This window comes from Pelodiscus sinensis, chromosome 12 (genome assembly GCF_049634645.1).
Source record: "Pelodiscus sinensis isolate JC-2024 chromosome 12, ASM4963464v1, whole genome shotgun sequence".
Lineage (NCBI taxonomy): Eukaryota > Metazoa > Chordata > Testudines > Trionychidae > Pelodiscus > Pelodiscus sinensis.
In genome coordinates this window covers 19,544,540-19,572,287 of record NC_134722.1, presented here as the reverse complement: position 1 = coordinate 19,572,287, position 27,748 = coordinate 19,544,540, and the positions used below count along the sequence as shown (strand labels likewise).

The window sequence follows — 27,748 nt, the reverse complement described above, 5'->3', positions numbered from 1 at the left end:
GTCTGGTTGATGCTTGTGGCACCAAGCACTTCCAGAAATGTTGTCTCAACCACAATTTGAGGCTACTGAGCGACTCTACACAACAGGGTGGCCAAAACGTTCTGCTCGTGGGCAGAGGTGAAAGTAAGGCAGTGCGCCCCGGTGTGCTGCTCCGGTAAGAACCATCTGGGCACTTTGCTCATGATAAGGGGCCAGCTGGGAGCACGTTGTAGGGACCATGTGTGATCCCAGCCAGGTTAGTAAGAGGAGTTGGTGGCAGCAGATGCCTCCGTCTGGCTGCAGGGGCCCAGCTATGGCCTCCATCTGACTGGGGTGCCTGGGGACAGACCGTGGGCTGCGGGGACACCTTACAGCTTGGTTCCGGTGGCCTAGCGACTGCTGTGGAAGCTCAGGCTCCCGGCCAGTGGCCCAGCTCGGGCCCCAGCCCCTGCCTCAGTGGCCCACAGAGGATTTTGGCCGAGCTCCAGCCGTGACAGCCTAGCCAACAACACCCCAGTCAGAGCCCAGCTCTTATCTGGCTGCAGTGGCTTGGCCCCAGGATCTGGCCCCCATCCAACCATAGTAAGGGTTGTCAGCATCTGCTCCCCCTACCCCCGTCCACTACCACCACCACCACCACCACCACCACCACTCCTGCTGCAGTGGGGGTAAGAGGTGATGGATCTGGCCATGGAACCCACTGCTGCCCGGGTGCATATATCTATAATATGTAAACAACCCTTAAAAAGGACTGGCACAATCTCAAACTGTACTTACCGTGGAGGGGAGTCAGGATACATGACATTGACCTGAGAGAGAGTCTCCATGTAGGAACCGAAGTCAAAAGCTGGTGGGAACTCCTCTGTGCAGGTGGATCTCAGTTCTCCAATGGAGTCACCATAGGAGAAACCATCTGGAGCTATAAAACAAGCAATTAACACTGAGTCTTTTCTTCATGGTGGCTTCTTGGCAGCTCTGCCATAATTTATAACTTTAGTCCACCGACGAGACAGCAGGATTGTTGGTGTTCTGAGGGCAAGCATGTCTTAATTAAACCAAATGCTTCTCTGTCAAGGATGGCTAGCCTGTGCCTGACAACTACATCTAAGATGCTATGAATCATGGTGTGGGATTAGGAATAAACCCCTTGTGCTACTCCCCAAACTGTCATTACTGCCCTACCCAAATAAAATACAAGGCCTGTAACAATCTCGAATGTTAGCACCGCTTCTTCATAACAACTGAAGTTATTGGGAGCTGCCTATTTATATTCAACACTTCTGAAAACCAGATTACTTTTCTGAAAGGGTCTAGATGCCTAACTCCATGCATCTGTGGGCATGTCTTTAGTGAGGTCAGAGTAGAATGGGTGGAAATACCTGATCTAGCTAGCCTGAGAGGCAATGGCAGTGATGCTGCAGCAGCACTGGGCTAGCAGCTTAAGTACACGTCCTGGGTCCTGGATGGGCTTGTAAAACCTGTGTGGCTGTGACTGGGCAGACAAGCCCTGTACTGTGACGGGGCAGACAAGCCCTGTACTGAAGGACAGTGGGTAGCCCAGGCCCAGCTGGTGGAGAAAGCCCCACCCCGCTGGTCATGCTCCCAGCAGAGCCGGGGTATAAAAGCAGAGTGAGCCCTGCAGCCAGGGAGGCCGCAGGACGAGGGAGTAGCCCAGGCCGGGCCAGTGTTTCTGCAGCAGCTGAGACCGGAGTCGCCGCCTGTGCCTGACCTGGAGGCAGAACCAGCAGCCGCCAACCCCAGGGAGGCAGGAGCGCGCCCGCAACCCCGGCAGGTACTAACTCGGCGGCGAATGGGCCCCAGGGGAACCAGGGCGTGGTAGGAAGCAGCCCAGGGCAAAGGACCAATAGCGCGGCTCGGCGTGTATCGGCTGGATTCCCCGTCAGGCGGGCAGGAGCCATAGTCCCTGCCTAAAGGGCCCTGGGCTGGGACCCAGTGGAGAGGGAGGGCCCGGGTCCCCCTACCCACCCATTTTCCCTTCCCTGGATATTCAACCCCAGTCCAGGAGAGGCTTCTCTGAGCGGCTAGCCCTCCAAAACTGTAGTTACCCTGATAGAGGGGCCTGGACTTTATGTGGAGAGTGGTAATGCCATATTTACCCGGATAGAGGGGCATGGACTTTTATGTTGGGGCTGCTAGGGTTGTATCCCCGATAGGTCCCATTGCCCACTCTTAAGGGGGGATGCACCCCACACCAGGGGCGTACCCCCTGACAGGCTGTCCATGCTGCCATGGCTTGACTGCTATTGCTTGCGCTAGCTACAACCAAGTTAGCACAACCAAGTTGCGGTGGAGACCTACTCTAAATTTGAGTCAACACCTTGCAGCAAGGTGACCACTACTGGGTTGCAATCTGTAGTTTGAAAACCATTGCCCTAATGCAGGGCTACGAGGTGCGTGGGCTGCCTCTGGCCTATTTGTTTGCGGCCCGCAGTGCGGTTTGGGTTTACGCGGGGCTCAACATGCAGCTTGCGGGTGGGAGCCAAAACAAAAAAGTAGTCAATACAATGGTCTTCTGTTGATCTGTGTTTTTAGTAGTTAAATTTCTAGACTATTAAACGTGCTCATTAAAAGTGCTGTCATATGGGTGGAAATTGGGTAAATATTGCATTTTATTCATATCAGCAGAACTGACTTTAATGGGGTCTGCGTGTTGTGTAGTCTTGCCTTAATCTTTGTATTCATGCCCATCAGTGTGAAAAAAGCTATTTGCATATATTTGCATTTATATTTGCATGAATATGCAGCCACACTTAAGTTGCGGCCCTTGGCATGTGCTGTGAGTATCATTGTGGCTCCCGGGGCTTCCAAAGTTGAGTAGCCCTGCCCTAACGCATACCGAACCTTATCTAAAAAAGCCACAGGATGTTTGTACAGATACTACTTGATCACTCATTTAGGAGAGTGCAGGGTGTCACTAAAAATACCTGGTCTGAATGGGAAGGGTGAGGTGGAATGGATTGTTGGTATAAATGTTTGTTAAAGGGGGAGGGGAATAGTCTGTAAGGGGAATAGTGTTTATAAGTGGCCTGAGCACCTATTTGGGATTCTCTGCAGGTTCTCCTGGCAGTTCAGCAACACCTGTTCCTCATGTGGCAGCTAGGACTAAGGGAGCTCCTTGGGGGACTAAGTAGGAAACTGAATACAATAGCAGGTTTCCAGAGACCTTATGTTTCTGCCCCACAGCTCCACCTCTAGACCTCCCCCTTCAGGAACAGAAGAAGCAACCTCAAGCTAATAACGGACAGCTTTATTCTTTCCCCAACTCTAATGGGAGTTGTCAGACCTCCCTTCCCCTGCAGGAAAGCTACTGTACATGAGACCGTCACTAGTGCCACCAAAGCAGACAGAGCTTTCAAAATCTTCAATAGTTTTCCTATGGCTTTCTATATGAACAGAAATAACCAGAACAAATTGTTCCTGATTCTCCCCTCCCTCCCCTTAAGAAAAGCCAACAAGATGACGATTTTATCTGTCTGGTTTTATTTCAGAGACACCGTCCAAAATGTGATTTATTTATTTATTTGTGCAGGTGGTTAGTCCCCAAGCAGGTGTGCTTCATGGGATGCCAGCATTATTTAGAGGCAGGCAAGGCTTGTTCTTTAGTGAGCTGACAAGAGCAGTCGTGTTTCACAGATGAGGTTTAACTCGCTGATGTAGAAAAAATGTGGATAGAAGTTAACACTGTGCACCTGCTTCTCATTTGTTAAGCTATCTGGGAGATGCACTAAAACGTGGCTCCTTCCAAGGGCCAGATTTGTAGATGATATCAACTAGCAGAGATCTATTGGAACAGTACAATCGTGCCAGTTGAGGATCTGGCCCTCGCGTGTACACTCAGTGCTGGCACCATGACTTCGATATCAGAATTAAACTAGACTTTCCTTTACCATGAACACATGCAGCAAATCTCCACAGCTACAGGAATACCCTGACCAGTCTTGTCTGAAACTCAGAATAGCAGGGTAAACTTCCTAACAGTGTTCTGAGCTGTAGCTAGAAAAGATGAGATCAGGGCTGGATTAAGGGGGGGGCGGGGCTAGCTGGACAGAGTTGGCACCGAGGTTTGTTGCATGGATTGGTTCCTGAGTTAGAGTTATTATGGTGCGGTGTGTCGTTGCTGGTGAGAATATGCTTCAGGTTGGCGGGTTGTCTGTGGGCAAGGACTGGCCTGCCTCCCAAGGCCTGTGAAAGTGAGGGATCATTGTCCAGGATGGGTTGTAGATCACTAATGATGCGTTGGAGAGGTTTTAGCTGAGGTCTGTAGGTGATGGCCAGTGGTGTTCTGTTGGTTTCTTTCTTGGGCTTGTCCCATAGCAGGAGGCTTCTGGGTACATGTCTGGCTCTGTCAATCTGTCTCCTCACTTCCTCGTGTGGGTATCGTAGTTTACAGAATGCTTGTTGAAGATCTTGTAGGTGTAGGTCTCTGTCTGAGGGGTTGGAGCATATGCGGTTGTACCTCAGTGCTTGGCTGTAAACAATGGATCGTGTGGTGTGTCTGGGATGGAAACTGGAGGCATGCAGGTAAGCATAGCAGTCGGTAGGTTTTCGGTATAGGTGGTATTGATGTGACGGTGCAAATAAGTGATGGTCTAACTCAGGAACCAATCCATGCAACAAACCTCGGTGCCAACTCTGCCCACATATATACACCAGCAACACGATCACAGGACCTAACCAGATCAGCCATACCGTCACTGGTAATATATGCCATCATGTGCCAACAATGCCCCTCTGCTATATACATCGGCCAAACTGGACAGTCCCTATGTAAAAGAATCAATGGACACAAATCAGATATTAGGAATGGCAACATACAAAAACCTGTAGGGGAACACTTCAATCTCCCTAGACACACAACTGCAGATCTAAAGATAGCCATCCTGCAGCAAAAAAACTTCAGGACCAGACTTGAAAAGAGAAACTGCAGAGCTACAGTTCATCTTCAAGTTTGACACAATCAACTCAGGATTAAACAAAGACTGTGAATGGCTAGCTAACTACAAAAGCAGCTTCCCCTCTCTTGGAATTCACACCTCCAGATCAGCTACTAGAAGTGGGCCTCATCCTCCTTGATTGGATCCACCTTGTCATCTCCAGCCTGATTCTGGCCTGCATATTTATACCTGCCTCTGGAAATTTCCACTACATGCATCTGACGAAGTGGGTCTTTGCCCACGAAAGCTTATGCTCCAACACTTCAGTTAGTCTATAAGGTGCCACAGGACTCCTCGCCGCTTTTATTTTTTCTCTGTCCTTTTCTCTAAGGCTTTTTTCCCCCCTTCCACTTTCTGTGTTGGTATGGAGCTGAAATCAACATAGCCATTTTAATGTAAACAACATCTTACATAATATACAGCACCTTATAATGCCAAAACATCTGTGTACCAGCTTTGCTGATGATATAGTAACTGTATAGCTCAGGGATTAGAGCCCTAATTGCTGCAAAGCCAGAAAAAAAAGGAGGAAAAATAAGTCTCTCAGGGTATGTCTACACTACAGCGCTAGTTCGAACTAACTTAGTTCGAATTAGTTAGTTCGAACTAAGCTAGTTCGAACTAACGCATCTAGAACTAAAAACTAGTTCGAACTAGCGTTTTGCTAGTTCGAACTAGCAAGTCCACATTGAGTGGACTCTGAACAGGGCTTAAGGATGGCCGGAAGCAGTGCCGGCAGGGCATAAAAGGAGGACTTAGAGCATGGAGATGCTGTCTCAGGCTAGCCGAGGGCTGCGCTTAAAGGGTCCCGACCCCCACCCCGGACACACAGTTCTAAGGGGTGCCCCGCTTGCAAAGAAGTTCTGGCTTGGAGTGCCCTGAGTGCCCACACTGGGCACATCACACCACTCGGCCATCAGCCCGGCTGCACTTGCCGCAGGCTGCCATCTGGGGAGAGGGAGTAATTGGGGGGCTGCAGGAGAGCTTCCACCCCCAGAAGCCCGCAGAGCCAGCCCAGTCCTCCCCATCGGGGGCTCGTACCCCATTCGTCCCTCACCTCCTTCCACTTACCCTTCCTTAGCCCCCCTTCTTATTGATGTACAAAATAAAGATAACGTTTCTTCCAACATTGACTCTGTCTTAATTGAAAAAAAACTGGGGGAGACTGGGAAAAGGAGGTGGGAGAGGGGAAGAGAAAGGCTGGGAGAGGGGAGGGCAACTAACATGATCAGGGGTTGGGAACAGGTCCCAGATGAAGAAAGGCTACAGAGACTGGGACTGTTCAGCTTAGAAAAGAGGAGACGGAGGGGGGACAGGATAGAGGTCTCTAAAAGCAGGGGTTGGGTGGAGAGGGTGCATTCAGAAAAGTTCTTCCTGAGTTCCCATAAAGAAGGACTAGAGGACACCAAAGGAAAGGAATGGGTAGCAGGCTTCAAACTAGTAAGAGAAAGTTGTTGTTCTTCCCAAAGCAAATAGTTAACCTGTGGAACTCCTTGCTGCAGGAGGCTGTGAAGGCTAGAACTAGAACAGAGTTTAAAGGGAAGTGAGATAAAGTGATGGAGGTTGGGTCCATGGAGTCCTATTAGCCAGAGGGTAGGAGTGGTGTCCCTGCCCAAAGTTTGTGGAAGGCTGGAGAGGGATGGCACGAGACAAATGGCTTGGTCATTGTCTTCGGTCCATCCCCTCCAGGGTCCCTAGGGTTGGCCGCTGTTGGCAGACAGGCTACTGGGCTAGATGAACCTTTGGTCTGACCCAGTACGGCCATTGTAAGCTCAGGGCTCAGTGTCGGGGGTCTCAGTGGACCCCCTTGATTTTCATGCACACCTGGTCCTGGGTGGCCAGGCTGGCAGCTCTCCTGCCCTAGACGGCCACTTTCCTGTGCCTAGTGCGGAGATCGTGGACGAGGTCCACGATGTCCACACTAGCCCAGGAAGGTGCCCGCCTCTTGCGGTCCAGGGCAAGCTCCCGGGAGCCGCCAGCCTGGTCCCGGCAAGAGGGGGTGGGCTGGGGGGCATCGGGTGGGTGGCTCTGTGCCGTGCCAGGTGCAGGGTCTGCTAGCTGGGTGCTGGCAGGCTTGCACCTGGCACGGGCACCGTAGCTAGCCCGTGCCCCTTTAAGGGGTCCGGGGCCGGGAGGGGGGCATAGAGTTTCCCTGGTGTTGGCCAGAGTGGCCACCAGGGAAACCTGGGGAGGGCTAGCCTCCCACTAGTTCGAACTAAAGGGCTACACAGCCCTTAGTTCGAACTAGCTAGTTCGAACTAGGCATTAGTCCTCGTAAAATGAGGTTTACCTAGTTCGAACTAAGCGCTCCGCTAGTTCGATTCAAATTCGAACTAGCGGAGCGCTAGTGTAGCACCTATTAAAGTTAGTTCGAACTAACGTCCGTTAGTTCGAACTAACTTTGTAGTGTAGACATACCCTCAAACAGTAAACACTGTTTGTAACTTACCTCCAATAATCTACGGTTATTTGTCTCTATAACTGAGAAATGTGCATCTGTCCATCAGTGAGTCCGTTGGGTCAAGAACTCCTCTAAACAGGTAAGAGCTGGGATCACAAAATTTGGTAGGCAGCTTCCTCATCTCCTAGCCTAAAGCAAGGTCAGGGTTTGGTGGTGCCAGGATTATGAGATGCGTGTGGCTTTGTATTGTTTCATATCAAACAAAGGGAGAAGTGGGAGAGTAGGGACGTTTATATGCATGAAGGAGCAAGTGCCTTGGTGAGGAGCAGCCGTCACCACCCTGGCCTGCCCTGGGGAGCAGCTGCCGCCGCTTCCTCCCCTGAGCTCCCACTCCTGCATCTCCTGGTCTGAGCCCTAAGCCACGATCCCGGCCTCCTGCCCTCCAGGACTCGAACAAGGCCGGGTAAGTCTTCTAGTTTAATAAATATCTCACTTCTAAAAGAAGTGGAAAAATGTGAATCTAAAATTGGGTCCAAACCCCCTGACAATATTTACACAGTTGGAGTGAATTATTTGAAGGAGCTGATTGTAGACACTCCTAGATTGAAAGCAAAATAAATATTACAATAAAGACGGAAAACATGGCCCCAGATGGAAGCCTCGTTGATTTAAATGGGAGCTTTAAATACTTCAGTAGACTCAAGTTTTGGTCCAATGTATTAAGTGGCCTGAGGATTATCTTCTAGAAACACAGTAAATGGCTTTTCCTCCAAATTATGACTTTTTTGTGATTACTTTCTTGTAAAATTTCAAATGAACCAGTACCTTGACTAACCAGAACTTAAAAAAACAACAGCGCTGTCTCATGCTGAGCTGCAAACTTGTGGAGCTAAATATTTGACTGCTATAAATGGCCAATGCACTATTGAAATTAAAGGATCCTCCGCTTCAATGGAGCTACAGTGTTTTGCAGCAGCTAAAAATCTGGCCAATGGGATCACTTTTTACATCCATCCCTAATATTTTCCCTTTAACTAAACAAGTGTATCATCTGTTGGGTTTTCTAGTGTAACTGGCTCTCAAGCTGTCCGGTCTGCAGCTTTCAAAATGGCCAAAAAAATCATCCTGAGACCCTTCATATCTCTTACTACTTTGAAATCACAAAAGATTTCAGTCACAAGAAGAAAAAATTGGGACACTTCTAGGTGGTGGTGGTGGTGGTGGTGAGGGGTTGACTAGTGCGGCTGGGAAAGCGCTTAAAGTCTAAAGTAACTTGGATATCCTGCCAGGCCATCATGATTACAACATCTAACTTTCCACTTGTACGGAAAACAAAGCAGCAATTTTCTAGGTTGCTACAGATTGGAAGACTGAAAATTCTATGATTTCCTGTGCTAGCAACTTCTATATCCTGGCTCTCAAACAGAGAAATCAAACTGGAACCATAGACCAATGACAGTAATGGGATTTCAACAGACTGCAACAGGAGTCAGAAGACTAGAAAGAGGAAAACAAATATGCACAATACCAAAGAAAATGATATAGCCTGACAAACTGGAATTATGCAGTTGGCTTTCACACATTCAGTCTGACCATTTCAAATGTAACTCTTGTTATTTGACTTCAGTGCCAGCACAGACTTGCAACTAAACAAGACAGCCAACTAGCTATGTCCTCCTTTTGTCTTTTTAATCATTTGCTTTGCAGTTTCTACAGAGCCATGCTTTTGCTATCCATAGGAGTGGAGCAACAAGATGGGTAAGCAGGATCTCACCGTAATTAGCATTTCTCCTCAGGTGTGGGTGTCTTAGACGTCCATCCTTTCGCAGGCTGCCAATAATGATTGTGACACAGGACAGAAACAGCACCAGTCCGATCACTACTCCAGCTACCAGGAGAGGAGAGACAAGCAAGCTGGTATCATTGCTGTTTTCGCTGTAGCCAGGAAACTCATTGATAGGGCTGCTCTGGTTTGAGTGAACTTCTGCATGAGAGAAAAGAGAGAGTGAGCATAAATGGTGCTGAAAGAGACAGACAATGTTGATTTAAAGCTGTTGGGTATGTAACCAACAACCAGAGCAACAAGTTACAAATGGGATTTTATCTTGGACAGTCATTTGCATTGTACAGATTACACCTTGCCCCTAATGATCTCCTTGTGGAGTTGTTCATATTTTTCCCCAAAAGATCATTTAAGAGTAAGACTATCCTGGATCCCAGCCAGTAAAACTTCCTCTATAGAGCTGCACGTATTCACCTCAAGGGCTAGAAGCCAACTGTAGCTTGTTTTATTCTCCCCTCCTGATTATTGTTTCGTTATCTTATTATTTGCTACCAGGACAGACAGAAATACAAATTAGAGTGATATCTGCAGTGGAAATAGTTGTCTTGAATCTGAGTAAACTGTCCATCTGGAATACTTGGGTAGAAACTTTCTGGTTCATCTGACAGAGTTCTCATTCTCAGGATCTGTCTACACTTGCACCCTCTTTTGAGAGAAGGATGTAAATGCAGACATTCAAAATTGCAAATGAAGTGGGGATTTAAATATTCTATGCTCCATTTGCATAATCACTTCTGGACCCTATTTCAAAATAGTGCTATTTTGAAATAATAAGTGCTGTCTAGACACGGTTATTTCGCGTGAAAACCCTTCTTTCAAAATAACTGCTAAACCTCATTTTATGAGGAGCAAGGGTTATTTCGAAAGAAGGATTTTCTCTCGCAATAACACCGTCTAGACAGCTCCTGTTGTTTTGAAATAGTGCTATTTTGAAATAGTGCCTGGACACAATTTTGCAAATGAAGCACCGGGTATTTAAATTCCCGCTTCATTGGCCATTTCGAATGTCTATTTGTATCCCCCTCTTGAAAAAGGGTGCAAATGCAGACATACCTTTAGATCTTAGATGCCCACTAATATTAAAATGGGAACTTTGTCAGCTTGGTATGGTGTTTTAAATGTATTAAAATAACTAGAAGATTTATTGGGTGTTATTGCTTGGGTCCTTAACTCAATTTTTGTTTTTTTGGAAAATAAAATCAAACTGTACATGCTTTTTTAAAATCATTGCTCTGGAGTAGAGCTGAGGATGAGGGGTTCAGTATATAGCTGCCCCAGGGAGAGAGGACAACCCCAGCCCTTCTCAATGTAGCAGCTTGGGGTGAGAAGTGCTTCTCCACTGGCTGCTGCAGCTCCAGCAGGCACATCTGGGGGAAGGATCCAGGTTCGTCTGCCCCCTACTCTCCCCAGCCAGAGTGAGGAATGCAGCAAACTGTGAACTTCCCCCCCCCCCACTCCATGATGTGGGGGGGACAGCCAGCAATGTTTCTGTACAAAGTGTGTGTGTGTGTGTGTGTGTGTGTGTGTGAGGGGAGGGAATTCAGCCCCTTCCGTCCCCACTCCCAAAGGGCACGGGGAAGATGGGAGCCTTGGGGCTGGGTCAGCTATGAATGGGGGAGAGTGTGCCTGTAGTCAGTCCCTTAGCTGCCTGGTGATTGTCTCCCCCACCACCTGCACCCTTATGGCTTGATGAGAAGCAATCCCATTCCAGGCCCATCCTATTCTCCTGGCACAATGAAACTCTCACCTTTTCTTTAAGTTCATACCAAATTTGGTGGTCCTAGCTCTTACCATTTAGGAGGAGTTCTTGGAAGGACAGACTCTCTCAAATATTTAGTAGGTTAATAAACACTGACAGCTTACTCTTCAGCAATTAATGGCAGTGCATCTGCACTGCAGCATCTCTGCAGGCTGTTCCATGCTCGAGTGTAACTTAACAGTCCTGATTATCTAGTCGTCTTATCATGTACAACCATTTGTACACCTTCAAAGAACTTGTGCTATGAACAATGACCCTACTACCTAGAAAAGTCCTATACTAATACGCATCCCATCAACTAATAATTTTCCATTCTAGTGCTTACTTAACATTAAATATAAAGTTCTATAAAGGAACTGTACAGTTCAAATACCTGCGTGTTCTTTAACTATGACAATGAATAGTGAAAGGAAGATAAATATTCAAATAGTTCACAGTTCATACAGTTGCTAAAGCAAATGTATAACGAGCAGTGCATTACAGACAATGGAGGAATCTGTGGTATTTGCTCGAGACCAGCAGACCAGGGAGACGGGGAGCAAAGTCTCGGGGAAGCCGGCAGTGGGGAAGCCGGCCTCGGGGAAGCCGGCCGCCCGTGTACTCCGGGGCTTTCTCCGCATCTCCCTGGTCTGCCCGAGCCCCTCCGTGGCTTTGCTCCGCGTCTTCCTGGTCTGCAGACCAGGGAGATGCGGAGAAAGCCCCGGAGTACACGGGCGGCAGGACCGCGAGGTCCCGCAGTCCATGTCCTCCGGGGCAGCCCCGTTCGTAACTGCGGATCCGACGTAAGTCGGGGACTGCCTGTAACCGGATTGCTTGGAAATAGTGACCATATTTGCCTCTTGGGCCAAATCCTGTGCTCCACTTAGGACTAAATCAAGAATTGTTTCTAGCTTCTTTCCCAGTATCAAAAGTTCGCTAATACCATTAACAATTCTACTAAATAGTTGTGTGGGGAGTTGATCCCTCCCCCAGTGTATTTTCTATACACTTCTTTCATTCTTATTTCATGTTGAAACTGTTGTATGACTTTGGTCTTGGAAATGGGGCAAATAAATGCATTTCTGGCTTTCCATACTTATTTTTTTAGAAACTTAATTTCTTATTTTTTTCAGGATGTACTTAGAATCATAGAATACTAGAACTGGAAGGGACCTCGAAAGGTCATCAAGTCCAGTTATTTGCCTTCATGGCAGGACCAAGCACTGTCTAGATCATCCCTGATAGATGTCTATCCAACCTGCTCTTACATTTTAAAAAATGGTACAGGCTGACATACACATTTAGAAGTTTTGTATGTGCCACATTTTATGTACCAGAGGGAGATTGTCTACAGAAAGGGAATATAACATTTCTTTACACATTCTTGCTAATAAAAGTTGTTCCTGCAAATATTCCTAAAAAGCAAATGTGAGTTCTGTAAAAGTAATAGGCATTTTTTATTGGAATGGATGTTAACAGATATTTTTCTGCTGTATTCATCCAGTTCTTGCTACTGTGTGATACTTCTAGTGTCTTGCAGCCACACTTTGTTTGCAAAGAGGAGCAGTCTGTACATGATGGCTTCAGGCCAACATGTATTAATCAGGGGCTAAAGCATGACCCTCAGTTTACTAGGTTGTGGGATAACCCTCTAGTATGCGTGAAATGTTTTTAATTTTTAGCAGCACTCAAGTGTTGACTGAGTATATTTATGGGCATTTAAGAGAGCTTTTAAGAAAAGTTACAATGTTTTACAAAGTTTTGTGTACCAAAAGATTAATTATCCTGAAGCACAAGTTGGCTCCTGAATGTAATTTTTTTTTAATCTTACGATTTTACACAAATCAAAATGCACGGCTCCCCACTTTCACTGCATGTAACATGTATTTGGGATTAGCTGATACTGAGGACATTGTATTAGGTGTCACAATTAATGGCTAGGCCTGGGCCAGCACACTGCCACCAGGCTGCCCCATGCCAAGTTGGAGCAGCCGGGGCCCCACCTGCTTCCCCCAGGCAGGCAGGGTCCCGATGGGTGATACAGGTGTGGCCCTGCCTGCCACCCCTCACAGCAGGCCAGACTAAGGGTGTGTCTAGACTACCTAGTTTTGTCGACAAAAGTGGACTTTTGTCGACAAAACTATACCAGCGTCTACACTACCGCGGAGTTCTGTCGACATAACGTCGACAGAACTCCGCGGTTTTGTCGACGCTGGTATACCTCATTTTACGAGGCATAACACTTTCTGTCGACAGAACTCTGTCGACAGAAGGTGTTATTGCCTGTAACACTGCGTCCAGACTACGGAGTTCTGTCGACAAAGCGGCTTGCTTTGTCGACAGAACTCCATGTGTCTGGACGCAAATTGTCGACGGAAGTTTTGTCGACAGTATCTGTCGACAAAACTTCCGTCGACAAAACGCGGTAGTCTAGACGTACCCTAAGGCAGGGCTTTTCCAGTCTGCTGAGGATGGTTGTGAAACCAGTTAATGGATAAGCATTCCAGTAAGCCTAATGTTGACCAGGTAACTGGTTAAACGCTTAACCTTTTACACACCTACCAGCCAATATAACGACAACATGAGACTGAGTCTTGACGTGGCAACAGACGCTATCAGGCAGATTGTCAGGCATTTTTAGCAGAACTGAATTAAAGCCACAAAGACACTCGCACAATGACATCAAAATATTTATTTTAAACAACTAGCAGATGGGAATATGAGATTACTAAAGCAGAGATTCTTCTGTCAGTTTGCGGGGGCGGGACACAACCCTATTCTCAAACAGTTCTTATAAAAGTTACATTCTCTGCGTATGTCTACACCAGGAATGGGCAATAATTTTTGACCAGGGCCACTTCAGAAATTTTTGAAGTGGCGCTGGGCTACCCCAGAAGGGGCAGGGCCCCAAGTGGAAGAGGCCCTGATTGGCCTGGGGATGAGGGAGTGTGCAAAGTCTTTGCCGTCCCCAGAGAGAAGTGCCAGCTGTTCTGCTCCTGGCAGTGGGCGGAGACTTCATGTGCTCTCCCCTGTTGCCCCCAGGTCAATCAGGGTCTGGGGAAAGGGAGCACGTGAAATCTCTCACTCCTGCCCCTGCCCCTGCAGCATGTGGTTGACTTTAAGTGCTGTGAGCCCCTTGCAGGGCGGGAGGAGACTTCATGTGCTCTCCTGCCCCCAAGCCCCGATTGGCCTGGGGAAGAGGGAGGAGGAAGTGTGTGGAGTCTCCTCCCACTCTGCCAGGGGAGTGTTAGGGCCTTCATGGGCTGGATCAACTCGCTTGGCAGGCCAGATCCGGCCTGTGGAGGCCCTTTTACCCACCCTGGTCTACACAGTAGCGCATACCTTGAAATAAGCTGCGCAATTTGAGCTAAGGAAATTGCATAGCTTATTTTGAAATTTGGCACTGTCTACACAGCACTAATTTTGAAATAAATCCCTATTCCAGCATCTTCCTTAAGCCTCATGCAATGAGGTTTACAGGAAGTTGGAATAAGAAGCCGGTTATTTCGAAATAACGAGCCTGCTGTTAAGATGCACAGAACGTTATTTCGGGATAACAGATGTTATCCTGAAATAGCGCTGCTGTGTAGACGTACCCTCAGAGCAGACTAGCAACGGTCAGGAGAGAGTTAGACTTGCAACCAACCCCTCCTTGGTTCCTTTTGCTTTATCGATCGTTTTGCAAGGCATTTTTAATGCTTTCACATTGTTTGGCACTGATAATATTGGCTGTGCCCACGAAAGCTCATGATACCATCTATATGTTTTGTTGGTCTATAAAGTGCTACCAGACTTGTTATTAGACTGGTGGTGAAGTATGTTAACCCTCTGAATTTCACTTTTGAGCTATAATACACAGAGTCTATTGGTTGTGCTAGAATTTAACGGAATGCCAGGAAACTCCACAAGAATATGTCCCAAGGCTTTTCAAGAGATTTATTTAATTTGTAATTGTGCAGGATTCAGAATGAGATTTGATTTTTAAACTTAAAGGCCAAGTCTTTGATCTATTATTGACTTGGTAAGAGTCAGAAATAAGCTTGGTCCTTTCCAGCACCTGAATGAAGTAGGACAGACCCTGCTTTCGTTTAGCTTTATGAGTGGATCAGATTCTGCTATCCTTACGCAGCACTTTACTCGACATGTATTCCCACTGAAGTCAGCTGGAGCAAGGGTATCAGAATCTGGCTCTATTTTTGTTTATAGGAGTTTAAAATCCCATTACCAAGGAGTTGAAGTAGAAATTGCTTCTGAACTTTAAATTCCCCTTTTGTACCCAACAAAATCTTTCTTCTTACAAGACAAAGAACCCATTTATCTAGCCCTCCCTCTGAGCTTTGAAGATTCCTAAGCTGTTCAAACTCTCATCCTTTTATCTCCTGATACTCTCTCTCTCTATATATGAATCTTTTCCTTTATGTATATATTTATTAATCTAATTGAACTCAGTCTCTGGCAGAAGCACAATATATTACAGTATTACTGTTATTAAAAGGAATGAATAGCCCTTAGCTCAGCTTCTAAAACAATATGCAGTTGATAATCTCCTTCTTTTACAGTATTTTAAATTCTGAGCCTAAGCTTGCAGACTTTATTGCAGTGAAATGTACCGTTCTCCTCTCTCCCTCATCCTGGACTTGCTCTGAGCTGGCCACTCACCTGCACTGACAGGGACTTGCCACTTTTACAAAAGGTTTAAAATATCAAGCTATCCGATTAGGATCAACAGCCAAGACAAGTCAAGTAGTCAAAGCTACTTCAAAAGAAACCTGTGTACTTGCAACTAAGGCTTTATAGAGGATCAGTTTATTTTTGGGCTGTGTGATGAGGCACGCTGGCAAAGAAGGGGTTAATGTGGGCCTATGATCCCAATAGGCTCTGCCTCACTGTAGCTATATCTACACTGCAGGCTTCTGACGCAAGAAGTTTTTTGCGGAAGAGCTCTTAGGCAAACACTTCTTGCACAAGAGCACGTCCACACTGCAAAAGTGCATCGGAAAAGCGATGCGCTTTTGCGCAAGAGAGTGTCCAGACTGCATGGACACTCTTTTGCAAGAAAGCTCTGATTGCCAGTAACAGAATGGCCAGTAGGGCACCTGTGCTTCTTTCGATAGGCTGTTTTTGCACAAAACCCCCGCTGTTTCCCATCAACACACACCTTTTTGCCCAAGAGCTCTTATGCAAAAAGGAGTTATTCCTTGTACAAAGAGGAATACCTATACCGCAAAAAACCCTCTGTTCTGTCGATTCACTGTAAACTTATTTAAGCAAAAATGTGCTTGAGGTGTGGCCGCTCCGTGGGCTTTTGCGCAAAAATGGCAAAAACCTTGTAGTGTAGACATAGCCTAAACCTGTAGCATGAGGGGAGTTAAAAGGAGGAGATCCAGTTCAGTCTGGGACTGACCAGGAAGGAGAGCGGAGCTCTGCATGTCTCTTGCTGTTGGAAACTGGGTGTCAGCAGGAGAGCAAGACTGCCTAGATGAACCTCTAGGTGACCAAACCCAGGCAGACTGACTGAAAGTGCTAGTTGCATAAAGACAAGCCCTAAGTAGCTCCTGCTGCAGACTCCTTGGGGGATCCTATTTTTTAAGTTCATAGTATAGTCGAGCCTTTCACTAAACTCCCACTGATGTTAGTGGGAGTTGTGTGCTCAAAGGGATCATAGGATCAGATTTTTAATGGCACTTAATAATATCTGAGGTATAATTACAGGGAATGAAATAATGCACTGATTACTACTGATTTCACTATTGATCAGTTCTTTGGCTTCCTCTTTATTTCATAATCACGAGTGATGTAAAAAGCAACAGGAGGTTCAAGTACAAGATCTCTGCCTTCAAGTGCACTTTAATTCTTAAAACAAGAATCCTGCAGCTTTCCCCAGAGTGCTTTCACGCAAACTAATTTGATATGAACATCAGAGCCAAATTGTTCAAGTCTCTAGTATGGCAGTTACGACTAGTAGAAGAAAATAAATAAATCTAAATCTCTGACACTGAAATAGAACAAAAGGAATTCAAAAAATCATAAGGCATGTTAGCTATGTTAGCTGGAAGGGAAAATACTCAGTTGATATGCTTAAAAAAGCAAAAGGGAGTTAGATGCCTAACACTCCTGAATAGTCAATAGTATTAGTGTCTTCTTTGAAAATCCTCCTACATCTTAGCTACCTACATACTCTATTTTAGGTTTGATCATGCTAAACAATAGTCTTACAATGATGTACAACAGTTCCATCATGGTACTGTCTATTAGTGGTCAGGGCTGCCCTTACCATGAGGCGAACTGAAGCGGCTGCCTCAGGTGCCAGACTTTGGGGGGGAAGGGGGATGCCACTAGTTCTCACTTTTTGAATAAGGCATTTTAAGTTGTTAGTTCTCCTTTATTGGAGTAGGCAGCAGAGCAGTACCATGAGAGGAGTAGAACAGGAAGAAGGCAGAATTGAGACCTTTCAAAGTTTTGGCTCAAGTGAGGAGGCATCTTTTGGGCTCCCTGCCTCTGGTGCCAAAATGTTGTGGCCTGGTCCTGTTTGTGGTAGACCACAACTGAGACATTGTGTGTGCTATCCTTCCAGCTCTGAGGCATGTTTATTTTTAAGTTTAAAGCAGAAAAAAAAACCTATTATTTTTAAAACAGATGTTCTCCCAAGACCTCTGTTGTTGTTTTTTAAAAGAGACATTTCAGTACTGCATAATTCAAACCTAAACCATAGCCCTGAACTGGACAGAACCCCTAAGTTTAGAATATACCTGTTCCACCGTATAACCGCGGCCTCTTCCGTACACCTCTATATCTATGTGCTCTAATTATAATTAAAACTTTGCCATGATGTAGAAGCCAACAAATCAATATCTCATTCAAAACATGCGGCTGTGAGGATTAGGAGCATTACCAGTTTATCAGATGCACTTGGTGCAGATCATTTTAAGTGAATTTGCAGCATGCTTGCAGGTACAAAAGCTACCAGTGACCTTGAGAAGCTCATCCAAAACAAAAAAGGTGGTCCATCCTCTAAGATCTAACGTTGCCTTTTTTATCATGTCGGCTAGCTATCAGATAATGACTTTTCTCTTCTTGCATTGACATCCTTATTATAGAGCCAGAATGAATAAGATTGGATCACCAGGAGCCTGCAAATTGAGAATGTCAGAGGCAAAGAGAATGCAGCTGCATATAAGGGCTCCGAAAATAAATCTTTTCAGATGCCATGGCTTTAAGGTATTATGTTGATGTCAGAGCAGCATGTATAGATGCTGTTTCAAATTAACAGGAAAAATCTTCCAATTTTCAGAACCACGGCCTCTTTTATCAACATGATAAATACCACTGCAGTGAGACAAATCACTCTGGGGGTAAAGCAGCTCACTTTATGATGGAGAATATATATAATCTCCCCCCCTCCTTTTCTCCTTCTCAAGCAACTTTGAGCTAATGCAGTTTTATAAACAGGACTTGACCCTACTATTTCTTCTTTCCATAAACCATATTAGGGCTTAGAAATAGGTAAAACATTATCTTACATGAGTCTGTAAACCAGTTAAAATAAACTAACACTACCAGATGAAATTCAGCCCAGGTTAGTGTTGACCAGAGCTTGTCAAAAATTGGAATCTCCATCCCACGGGAAATTTTGTTTTAAGCTTGATTCAGTGCCCCCCAAAATCACAATAGTATGGGAGTTTTTGGGAGGTGGGGGATGGAAAATTCAGAAGCATTGTTTTTAAACACTAAAACATTCAATTTAATCTTGATTCACCAATGAACAGTGTTTATCTCAACTGCTATGGTGCTTACTGGGCACTGTATTTCAGGTGTCTCCCGCCCTCATTTTCTTCTCCGTGCTAGGTGCCTTGGTTTGACTGCATCTCATGCATCATGGTGGTTTTGCCAGAAGAGAGACAGTGATGCATTATGGGAGATATAAGCAAGCCACAGAGCCCAACTCACATTGCAAAAAATTCTGCAAACTCAATATTTTCACTTGCGAACTTTTTTTTTTTTTTTTTTTTGCAGGCACTGCAAATTGTCTCAGAAATCCCAACCAGCCTTAATAGATGCTGTCTACCAGACATTATTGGCTTGCTAATACATTATTGTCATTTAAAAAAATCAAGGGATTAGCCTGACGCTCCAAAATCGTATGATTTGGCTTCAAACTAAGAGCTATAAAAATGTTTAGTTTGTTTTACTTGCCTTCTGTTTGAGACATTAAAGTTCACATTTTTCAGCTTCATTCTGCACAGGAGGGCTAGAAAACATACTTTGGTAAAAGCTGAAATTCTCCCCTATGACTATGATTCCAGGTGTGGTGTGGGGATTAGAAAAGCATCAAATATGCTCAGACTTGCAATAAAATCATTTGGCATTAATGTTGGTGGCCTATGTGTAATGAACTTGGTGGCCGCAAGCCTGTTTCCAGGGGACAGGTGTTGACACTCTTGAGTCACAATTCCTTCCCTGTGCTTTTCTTCAGTTGCTGCTCCTTTATGCTGGTACCTCTTATACAAAAAATGTCTCACCCCCTCATTATTCTGGTATTTAAGTGTGACAAGCAATGAGGGAAAAATCATGAAGAAATTACTGACATTTCTACCTTTCAGTTCCTTACTACGTTGCAGAAAATTTAGTAGCAGTAGAAATATTATGCTAGTTGGCTGTGTAAGCAGCTAGGAGCAGACAGAAGCTCATTAGCAAGTGGCTGAATCTACACATCGTTCTTTCTCAAGATAGTGAATCTCTTTTTAGTTCCAACTCTGAGATTTGAAACTTATGCTCTGATTAAAATGACTCTGAAACTGTTATGTGCTGTCATGAGTCATCCTTACCGGTGACAAAAAGCGCAATAAAACAACGACACTAAATGGTTCTACCATTTAGTAGCCCACAGCATGAGAGCGCCAGGCCAATACTAGACTACGTACCTAGCATAAAATAGGAGTAGAATAATAGGTCAGTATTCTCCTAATGCTATGAAAGTGTAGATTTTTGTATCCACCGCATCTTGACTCTGGGTGAGAGAGCTGTAGAAATTTCAGTATTACTGAAACTCATTTGGGTTTGCCAATATCCATTCTTAGTTGGAATCACCAAAACTCAAGGATGCTGCAGAAATTAAAATGATGGCGGCTGTGAATAATTTCAGGACTAGAAAGAAATCTGCCCTTAAAGTGTTCTGCACTGTGAACAGGAATACTGGACTTACCAGGAGCAAAATATTATTCCACATGCACTCTGCATGGGGTACAAAAATAACTCACTGTATGGAGCAAGTGATGAGTTCTTCTCAGTTGTGGGATGAGGTGGGGGGTGGGGGGGTCTCCCTAAGCTGTCTGAATCCTTCTGTGGCTTTCCCGCCCAGAACCCTTTATAATATATGACCATTTAAATTAGGTATCCATGTGCCCTTGTGCACCACTGGGGCAGGGTGTGATGTTGAGGGCCATTTGACTTGGTTCAAGATTATTTGCTAAATTATGGTATGTCCTTCTTGGTAACAATGAAATAGCTTGATTTCAATGGAATTTAAGGTCAGATGGTGAGGGGCCTTCACCTGACCATGCAGGAGAGTAACCCTCTGGTCCTTCACCCCTGTGTGGCTCTTCTAGGGTTCTTTCCATTCGGCAATTTTGACAGGAGGAGAAGCAGGTTCTATGCATGCAATACTTCTACTTGTGAGTGAATGGATGGAGTAGGCTGAGCATTGGCTCCACCTCTGCTCTGAATGTGCTGGCCAGCAGAAGTGAGCTGCTTCAAAGGGGAAGTAAGCTGCAAGCAATAAATGCATGCAGAAAGCTACCTCCTCCTGACAGCAAAGGAAAGGCAGTTACAAGAACTTTTTCTCGTAGGATGGCACAGACACTTGCTGCTACTTGCACAGGGCTAATCTTACAAGCTCATTGAAAATCCAGTACAGGTTGAACCTCTTTAATCCAGTACTCTCTGATCCAGCAACATCCGTGGTCTGGCATGATTTTAGTTAGCCGGATGTCCACTTATCCTGGGTGTGGCCAAGTTTCCTGCGGTGGCATAAATTTGTTTGCAGCCATCAGTCCTGGCTCTCAGTGTTCTGTGCTGTTACTTAGGTCTAATTGACCCCTACAAGTCTTCTAAGAGCCCAATAAACAATGGAAGTGTTGGTAATGCTGCAAGACAATATTGACCTCGCATGGTCCAGAAAATGTTCTGATTTGTCTCCAGTCCAGTCCCAAGGGTGCTGGGCTAGAAAGGGTCAACCTGTATTATAGGGCTAGTAGAGAGATTTCTTAAAGTAATATGAGAGAGAGAGAGAGAGAGAGAGAGAGAGAGTGTGTGTGTGTGTGTGTGTGTGTGTGTGTGTGTGTGTGTTCCTATTTAAAGCCTCTTTTCACCATAGGATTTATGTTGACAACTGCAGAGATTTCCACTGACACACAATCTGCTGAGAGTTCAGGTTGCAGTTTAGTGTCTGTGACTTACTCTCTGGCAGAAGACCCAAAATAAGAAGTGATGATTGAAGAGAGGACTTGCGTGAGGTGGCCGAGAGACTGACCAAATTTTTAAACTCCCTGAGGAGCGAGCACTGCAAGCAGCACCTGCTGACTCTGCTGGACCCCAGTCTGGTTGTAAACACTTCTCCTCCTCCCTGCCCCAGGTTAGCTGGAACCTAGAACAAGATTCTTTTTTTAGTTATCCCATTTTATAAAAGCAATAGGAAATGGCAGACTTAAGTGTCCCGATCAAGTCTGATGTCACTGAGGCTGAACTACAATGAGAGAGAATATAATGGAGAATGTCAAACAAGATACAGAATAAGCCTGAAAGTAGAACCTTCTCTTGTGAGCACACTGTTTCTTAGATTTGCTCCTATTTCAATATTTTTTGTCTAAGGGAAACTAATTAAATTTGGATGGACAAAGGATTTATAATCCTTTCATAATGAATGGTTTTCCATATATGTTTGAACTCCTATTCTACCTATATTCACATAACACACTTGACAAAATCTGAAATGAAATAGAGTATTTTCCAAAGGCTGCAACCCCAAAGGGCATTTTGAACAAAACAGGCCATTGTTCAATGAAAAAGAAATTAACATGCAGTACAGGGATGAATCTAATGAGAAGACATAAATAAGAGGTGTCTAAAAGATATTGCTTGCAACAACAAAGAGAAATAGCATGCAACTCACTCTTCTCACTGGCGTTGGTTCTCATGAGAAATATTTATAGTTTAGTCTAATGTCAAAGGTCAGTGGCTTTTGCTCTGATATTGCATGGAGGTGATTTCATACATATACAAGTAGTTCAACAATATTTCAGCTGGGGAAGAAAGAAAATGGCCTTTTGTTTGTGATATAGCATTCAGATGATCTGGATTATATGCTTGTTAATGTAGGCCAAGCATGACCCTCTCTGAGGGGTGGGCAGTATTTTTGGTGGGGGGGGCACTCCAATATTTTGGAAAGTACCGTATTTTCCGGCGTATAGGGCGACTGGGCGTATAAGACGACCCCCTATTTTTTTAATTAAAAGATAGGGTTTCATCTTATACCCCAGCGCCCCTCCGCCTCCTTTGCTCCCGGTGTCCCTGGTCTGCTGGAGATGGTCCCCAGCAGACCAGAGGCACCGGGAGCACAGCCGCCAGGAGCGCCTGGGCTGCCCCCCATCCCCCGCCGGAGCCCCTCCGCGGCTTTGAAAGCCTCGGGGGAAGCCGGCGGGGGGGCATCCCAGGCGCGCATGGGCTGCCCCCCCGCCGGAGCCCCTCCGCGGCTTTGAAAGCCTCGGGGGAAGCCGGCGGGGGGGCATCCCAGGCGCGCATGGGCTGCCCCCCCGCCGGAGCCCCTCCGCGGCTTTGAAAGCCGCCGCGGAGGGGCTCCGGCGGGGGGGCAGCCCATGCGCGCCTGGGATGCCCCGCCGCCGGCTTCCCCCGAGGCTTTCAAAGCCACGGAGGTGCTCCGGCGGCGGGGCATCCGGCGTACAAGACGACCCCCGATTTTTGGGGGATGTTTTTTAACATCAGAGGTCGTCTTGTATGCCGGAATATACGGTAGTCAAGGGCCACACTTTTCCGCGCAGGAGGTGTGGGGTCTAGGATGGTGCAGAAGGGTGCACAGGGTGAGGGACTTGGGTGCAGGAGACAGTGTGGAGTCTGAGAGGGGGTTTGGGTGAAGGAGGAGGTTGTGACCTGGGGCAGGGGATTGGGGTGTAGGGTCAGGGAGGGAGTATAGGGGCAGGAGAGGATTCTAGCCTGAGGGAGGGGCATAGTAGGGGTACAGGGTCTTGGAGGGAGTTGTGACCTGAGGCTGCGGGGGTGCCGAGCGTTTGGATGGTGACTTGGGGAAGGGAGTAGGGGTGCGGGAGGGGCTGGGATGCAAGAGGCGAGCTTTGGCAGGGAGGCACTTACATAAGCGTCTCTCAGCCAGCAGCCCTGCAATACCCCAAGGCAGGTTGGGCTCCCTGACTGCTGCAGCCCCATATCACTTAAAATGCAGACTGCTCCCTCCATGTGGCTCTCAGCTCTAGGAGGGGGAAGAGGCTTGAATGAATCTTTTAGTTCCTATGGCTGGTTGTTTCTGGCCAATGGGAGCTGAGGATTGGGCTGAGGGCAGGGAGATCACACAAAGCCTCCCCCTCGCTCTAGAGCAGAGAGGCACAGGAACAGCCCTGTGCTTGAAACAGCAGCTGCTGCATACCTGAGGGTCCCGAGGGCGGGCGGGGGGGATCTGGTGGGTTGGAAGGCCAGATCCAGCCTGTAAGAGGTATCTTGCCCACCCCTTCTCTATGTAGTAGTAAGCTTTGTATTTAGCATATGTCCCTGAAAGATTCCCCAATGAACTTGAATACATAAGGATCTGACTTTTTGTAAGGCTTTTTCAGTTTACATTGTTAAATTCATGATTCTTAGAACTGAGTGCAGACTACAGTATAATTTTGGCTGTGATGACACCATGAGTTCAAATATCCTGTCAGATGCTCCAAAATCATGAAAAGGACTTGAAGTTTCAAAATATTCTCTGGCTTCTTTTTATTTACCATCACATTTTTGAACATTTAGGAGCACTTAAAAACCTTTTTCCCCTGAAACTGTAAGAGTTAGAAACTTTTTAAAAATGACAGCTGAGGTTCTCCTGCTGACTCCAGGACCCGTGGAAGTAAGAAAAACACCAAATACTGTACTACAAATGGAAGTTGTCAACATGAACACCTAATCCTAAAGGCCCAGATCCTCTGCTGTGCAAAGTCTCTGGGGTGAACTGGGAGTGTTGGGAATTGGTACGCCCCATTGGTTCTTCGATTGCTTTTATATTGGGCATGTTGGAAATACGACATCAGGAAGATTAAAATGGCATACCACAGGGAAGCAGCTGCCAGCTGGAGCTATCCAAGCACAACATGCTGTACCTGTGTGTCCGTTCTCTTTCCACAATGTGCCTTTCACATAACTTCTATATAACAAGGGCTGTGGTGGCCTGCTAGTGATATGATCCAGTGACTGGGGGGGAGGGGCTGCTAATCCACAGAAAAATCAATTGCATGCAGCAAAACCCCCAAATCCTCACTGACATGGCCCCGACTCAGAAGGAGAAAGACACTCCCCACAGTCTCCTTGCGCACCAGGCTAGTAGATGGCTAGTAGAGTTTGTGTGCTTCAGCTCCGCAGTAAGATGGTAGAGGGTCTGGAGCACCAGCTTGGGCTCCCCAATGCTGGGGGAGGAGGGAGTCCTGAGCCTCAGGGGCAGGATCCAGGCAAGCCAGGGGCTGCATCAGGGCCCTGAGCCTCAGGCTCCCCACACCTGGACTAGAATGTGGGCTCCGGGCAGGGAGTGAGGATGAGAGCTTTGGAGTGTAGGAGGGGGCTCTGGCTTTGCGAGGGGGTGAGTGGCCAGGGCTTGAGCAGGAGGGCTTACCTTGAGTGGTGCAGCGGGGGTGCTAAGGCAGGCTTCTTGCATTTCCTGGCACCGCAGACCATACTGCACCCCAGTAGCAAACAGCAGGTTCCCAGCCAATGGGAGTGTGAATCTAGTGCTCAGTGCAGGGACAATGTGCGGAGCCCTGTGTGCTCCCGCACACACGTAGGGGCCAGACCTGTTGCTGGCCACTTCTGTGACACAGCACAGTCTGTTGTGCCAGGAGAGGCAGAAAGCTGCTTTAGCACCCCCACTGATCAGCTGAATTCCCTGCAGCAATGAGACCCAGTGCCTGACATTCCACGACCCAGTAGTTTGAAAATCACTGGTATAGGCCATTGAGGAGGTCTCCAAGCTGGGGGGGCAGGGCAGGAATGCCAAGGGTTTTTCAGACTGGCGGAGAGCAGTCTATGGGGGTAGGAGCTGACCCAGAATGTCTGACTCTAGAAAGAAACTAGAGCAAGGCAATTCTCCAGATCAGTATGTCATCCTTATCAAGTGCCTGGTCAAGTACATTTGGACAGTTGGATTAAACAACTTTGTAACAAGAAATAGGTTACTTCTGCCCTGACTTTTCTTAATGTACATTAAGGCAAATTTGATATCCATACTAACAGTTTTTAATAGCAAGGGCTTCAGCAATTGCAAATTAATACAAATATGACTTAGAAAATAAATTGTTGATTTCTCTCTGACATTCCCTGTTATTGAAGTGCTGGAAGCGAAAAGTTACACTTTTACATTCATAAAGGGACCAATAGATCCGCTTACTTTGAACAATAAAGTACACCCTTTCAAATTAAGTAAACAGCTTCTTTCTAAGGAGTCTTATAACATGGAATGTGCTTCAATATTGAACTGTACGGAAGAGTCCCATTGAACTAAATTTACAGGTGGGTCAAGACGGTCTCTAAATTTGTACGTGAAGTGTGCACACACATATGCACATAGATAAATGGATATTTGAGAAAGCAAATGAAATACTTGCATGTGTAACAGCTTGGCTTGGTGTGTGCATAACAACTCAACTTTTTATGCACAAACTAGTGCAGGCTTTAAAGGTACATTCCTAAATTTAGAAACAGGTTAAAAATGCAGCCTCTGGAGTGTAGGCTCCCTTTATATTTTAAAAATTCCATTAAGCTATCACTAGCTAACTACAATTATAGCTGAGAAATAGACACAATAATTTGTGATATGCCAGAAATACAGTGGTTGAGCTGTTAACAAGCAAAAGTGGCCTGACTCTTGTCCCCTGTGATGGGGTGTATCTACCCTGCACTGAACAGGGTTGCCAGATGGTTTCTCCAAAAATACCAAACACCCTCCCCCCCAAGAAAAAACAACACCGGGGAAAAAATTCTGTTGAGGAAAAAAAGCGGGGGAGGGGGGCGGGAAGGGGGAAACCAAAATTGTTGAGCAAAAAAAAAGGACTCCGAGATTTATAAAACAGCATGGCCCCTTTCAGAGTGAGTGCAGAGTTAGAAGAGGGGAGTGGTTGAGCACTAAGACCCAGGGAAGGCATTGCTTCCCCTTGGTCTTTAGGCTTTTTGCTGGTGGCCATTTTGTGTTCTTGTTCAAGGCAGAACTTAGCTTCCCTGCGAAACCAGGTAAACAGGAAGACAGGGGGTTGGGGGTGTTGGGGCCCAGGGGGAGAGTGGGGAGGGAGGCTGGGGGCTGAGCCTGGGCCCAGGCCCTAGGGTTGTCAGGTGTCTGGTATTTTCGCCTCCTGGCTGGGAAAAAATCAGAAAATACTGGACATTTCTGGGTCAGTACCGGACACCTGGCAACCCTAGCCCCTCCCCCACGGCCCTGCTGGACATGCTTCCAGAGAAACCAGGGTACAAAAGCCCAGGGAGCCTCTCATTTGGGGCTGACTGCTAGAAGGGAAGGATCTCCATCCCCAGGGCCAGAGCAGCCTCAGCAGCAGCTGCCTCAGCAGCTCCAGCGGCGGCCTCAGTGACAGCTCCGGCCAGGGAGACTGTCTGGTCGGGACCGACCCACTGAGCAGCACCCCGAGAACGGAGCATTGGGAGTGGTAGGAAGTAGCCAGGGCAGAGGCTTGTCCTCCGCGAGCTTGGCATGTTCCGGCAGACATCCCTGCTGAGCAGGCAGTGAATCCGCCACTGCCAAATGGGCCCTAGGCTGGGACCTGTTGGAGCGGGAGGGCCTGGGTCTCCCTACCCCCCACCCCACAGCAGCCCAGCTCCCTAGCCCTTTGGGAGGCTTACTTTGGGACTAGGCTGGTGAGGCTGTATATACCCCAATAGGGGGGATCTGCATTTTGAACCTGGCCCTTGAGTCATATACACCCTAATAGAAGGGTTTGTTACTTTGAATTAGGCCTTTGGGCCATGTGTGCACAGGAAAAGGGGACAATAACTCAATTCCAGGGACAAAACAGTGAACATTTGTTACTTTTGCTCTTCCCAACTGGATCAGTTGGCAAGATCAAACAGGACAAAGGCTCTCTTGTCAAAGTGGGGTAAGGAGAATTATATGGGGGTTGAGCAGTGATGCCAGCCCTGTGGAAAGGCATGGCAGGGCTTTGGCAAGCAGCTTGGGCCAGCCCCGGCCAGTGTCTTGTTTTCCTTTTGGGAAATCTGGCCAACCTACATCTCAACAAAATACAATGTTATCTAATCTCAGTGATGCTGGTGACTACTTTTTGTGATTGTAATCTCCCTGTGACTTCTTACAGGAGTTTGGGAAATCCAGTGCTTAGCATCTCATGTATTTAAGCCCTTAAGAAGAAATCTTTCAAGGATCACTGGAGCTATACAAAGCCTCAAATGCAGGGGAGACACAGTTGTGTATGATGGTTCTTTGTGGCAGTGAAGACAGGAATGACTGGCTGTTGCCACTAGATCTGCAACTGCTAAGATCCATTAATCAAAACCCTGAAACAAGAATCTAGGCCAGAGCTACTCAACTTTGGAAGCCCTGG

General features: G+C 46.6%; 1 protein-coding gene across 2 annotated transcripts in view; it reads right to left on the bottom strand.

Annotated features, from left to right (window-relative positions):
- The window catches only part of BEAN1 (brain expressed associated with NEDD4 1), a 116,506-nt gene that overhangs the window by 26,123 nt on the left and 62,635 nt on the right, over window positions 1-27,748 (bottom strand). For both annotated transcript variants that reach the window (XM_006130539.4, XM_006130540.4), the window contains 2 exons: window positions 9,110-9,319; window positions 757-898 (listed from right to left, as the gene is read on the bottom strand). In XM_006130539.4, coding sequence (XP_006130601.1) covers window positions 757-898; window positions 9,110-9,319 — 352 coding nt within the window. The remainder of the gene's footprint in view (window positions 1-756; window positions 899-9,109; window positions 9,320-27,748) is intronic.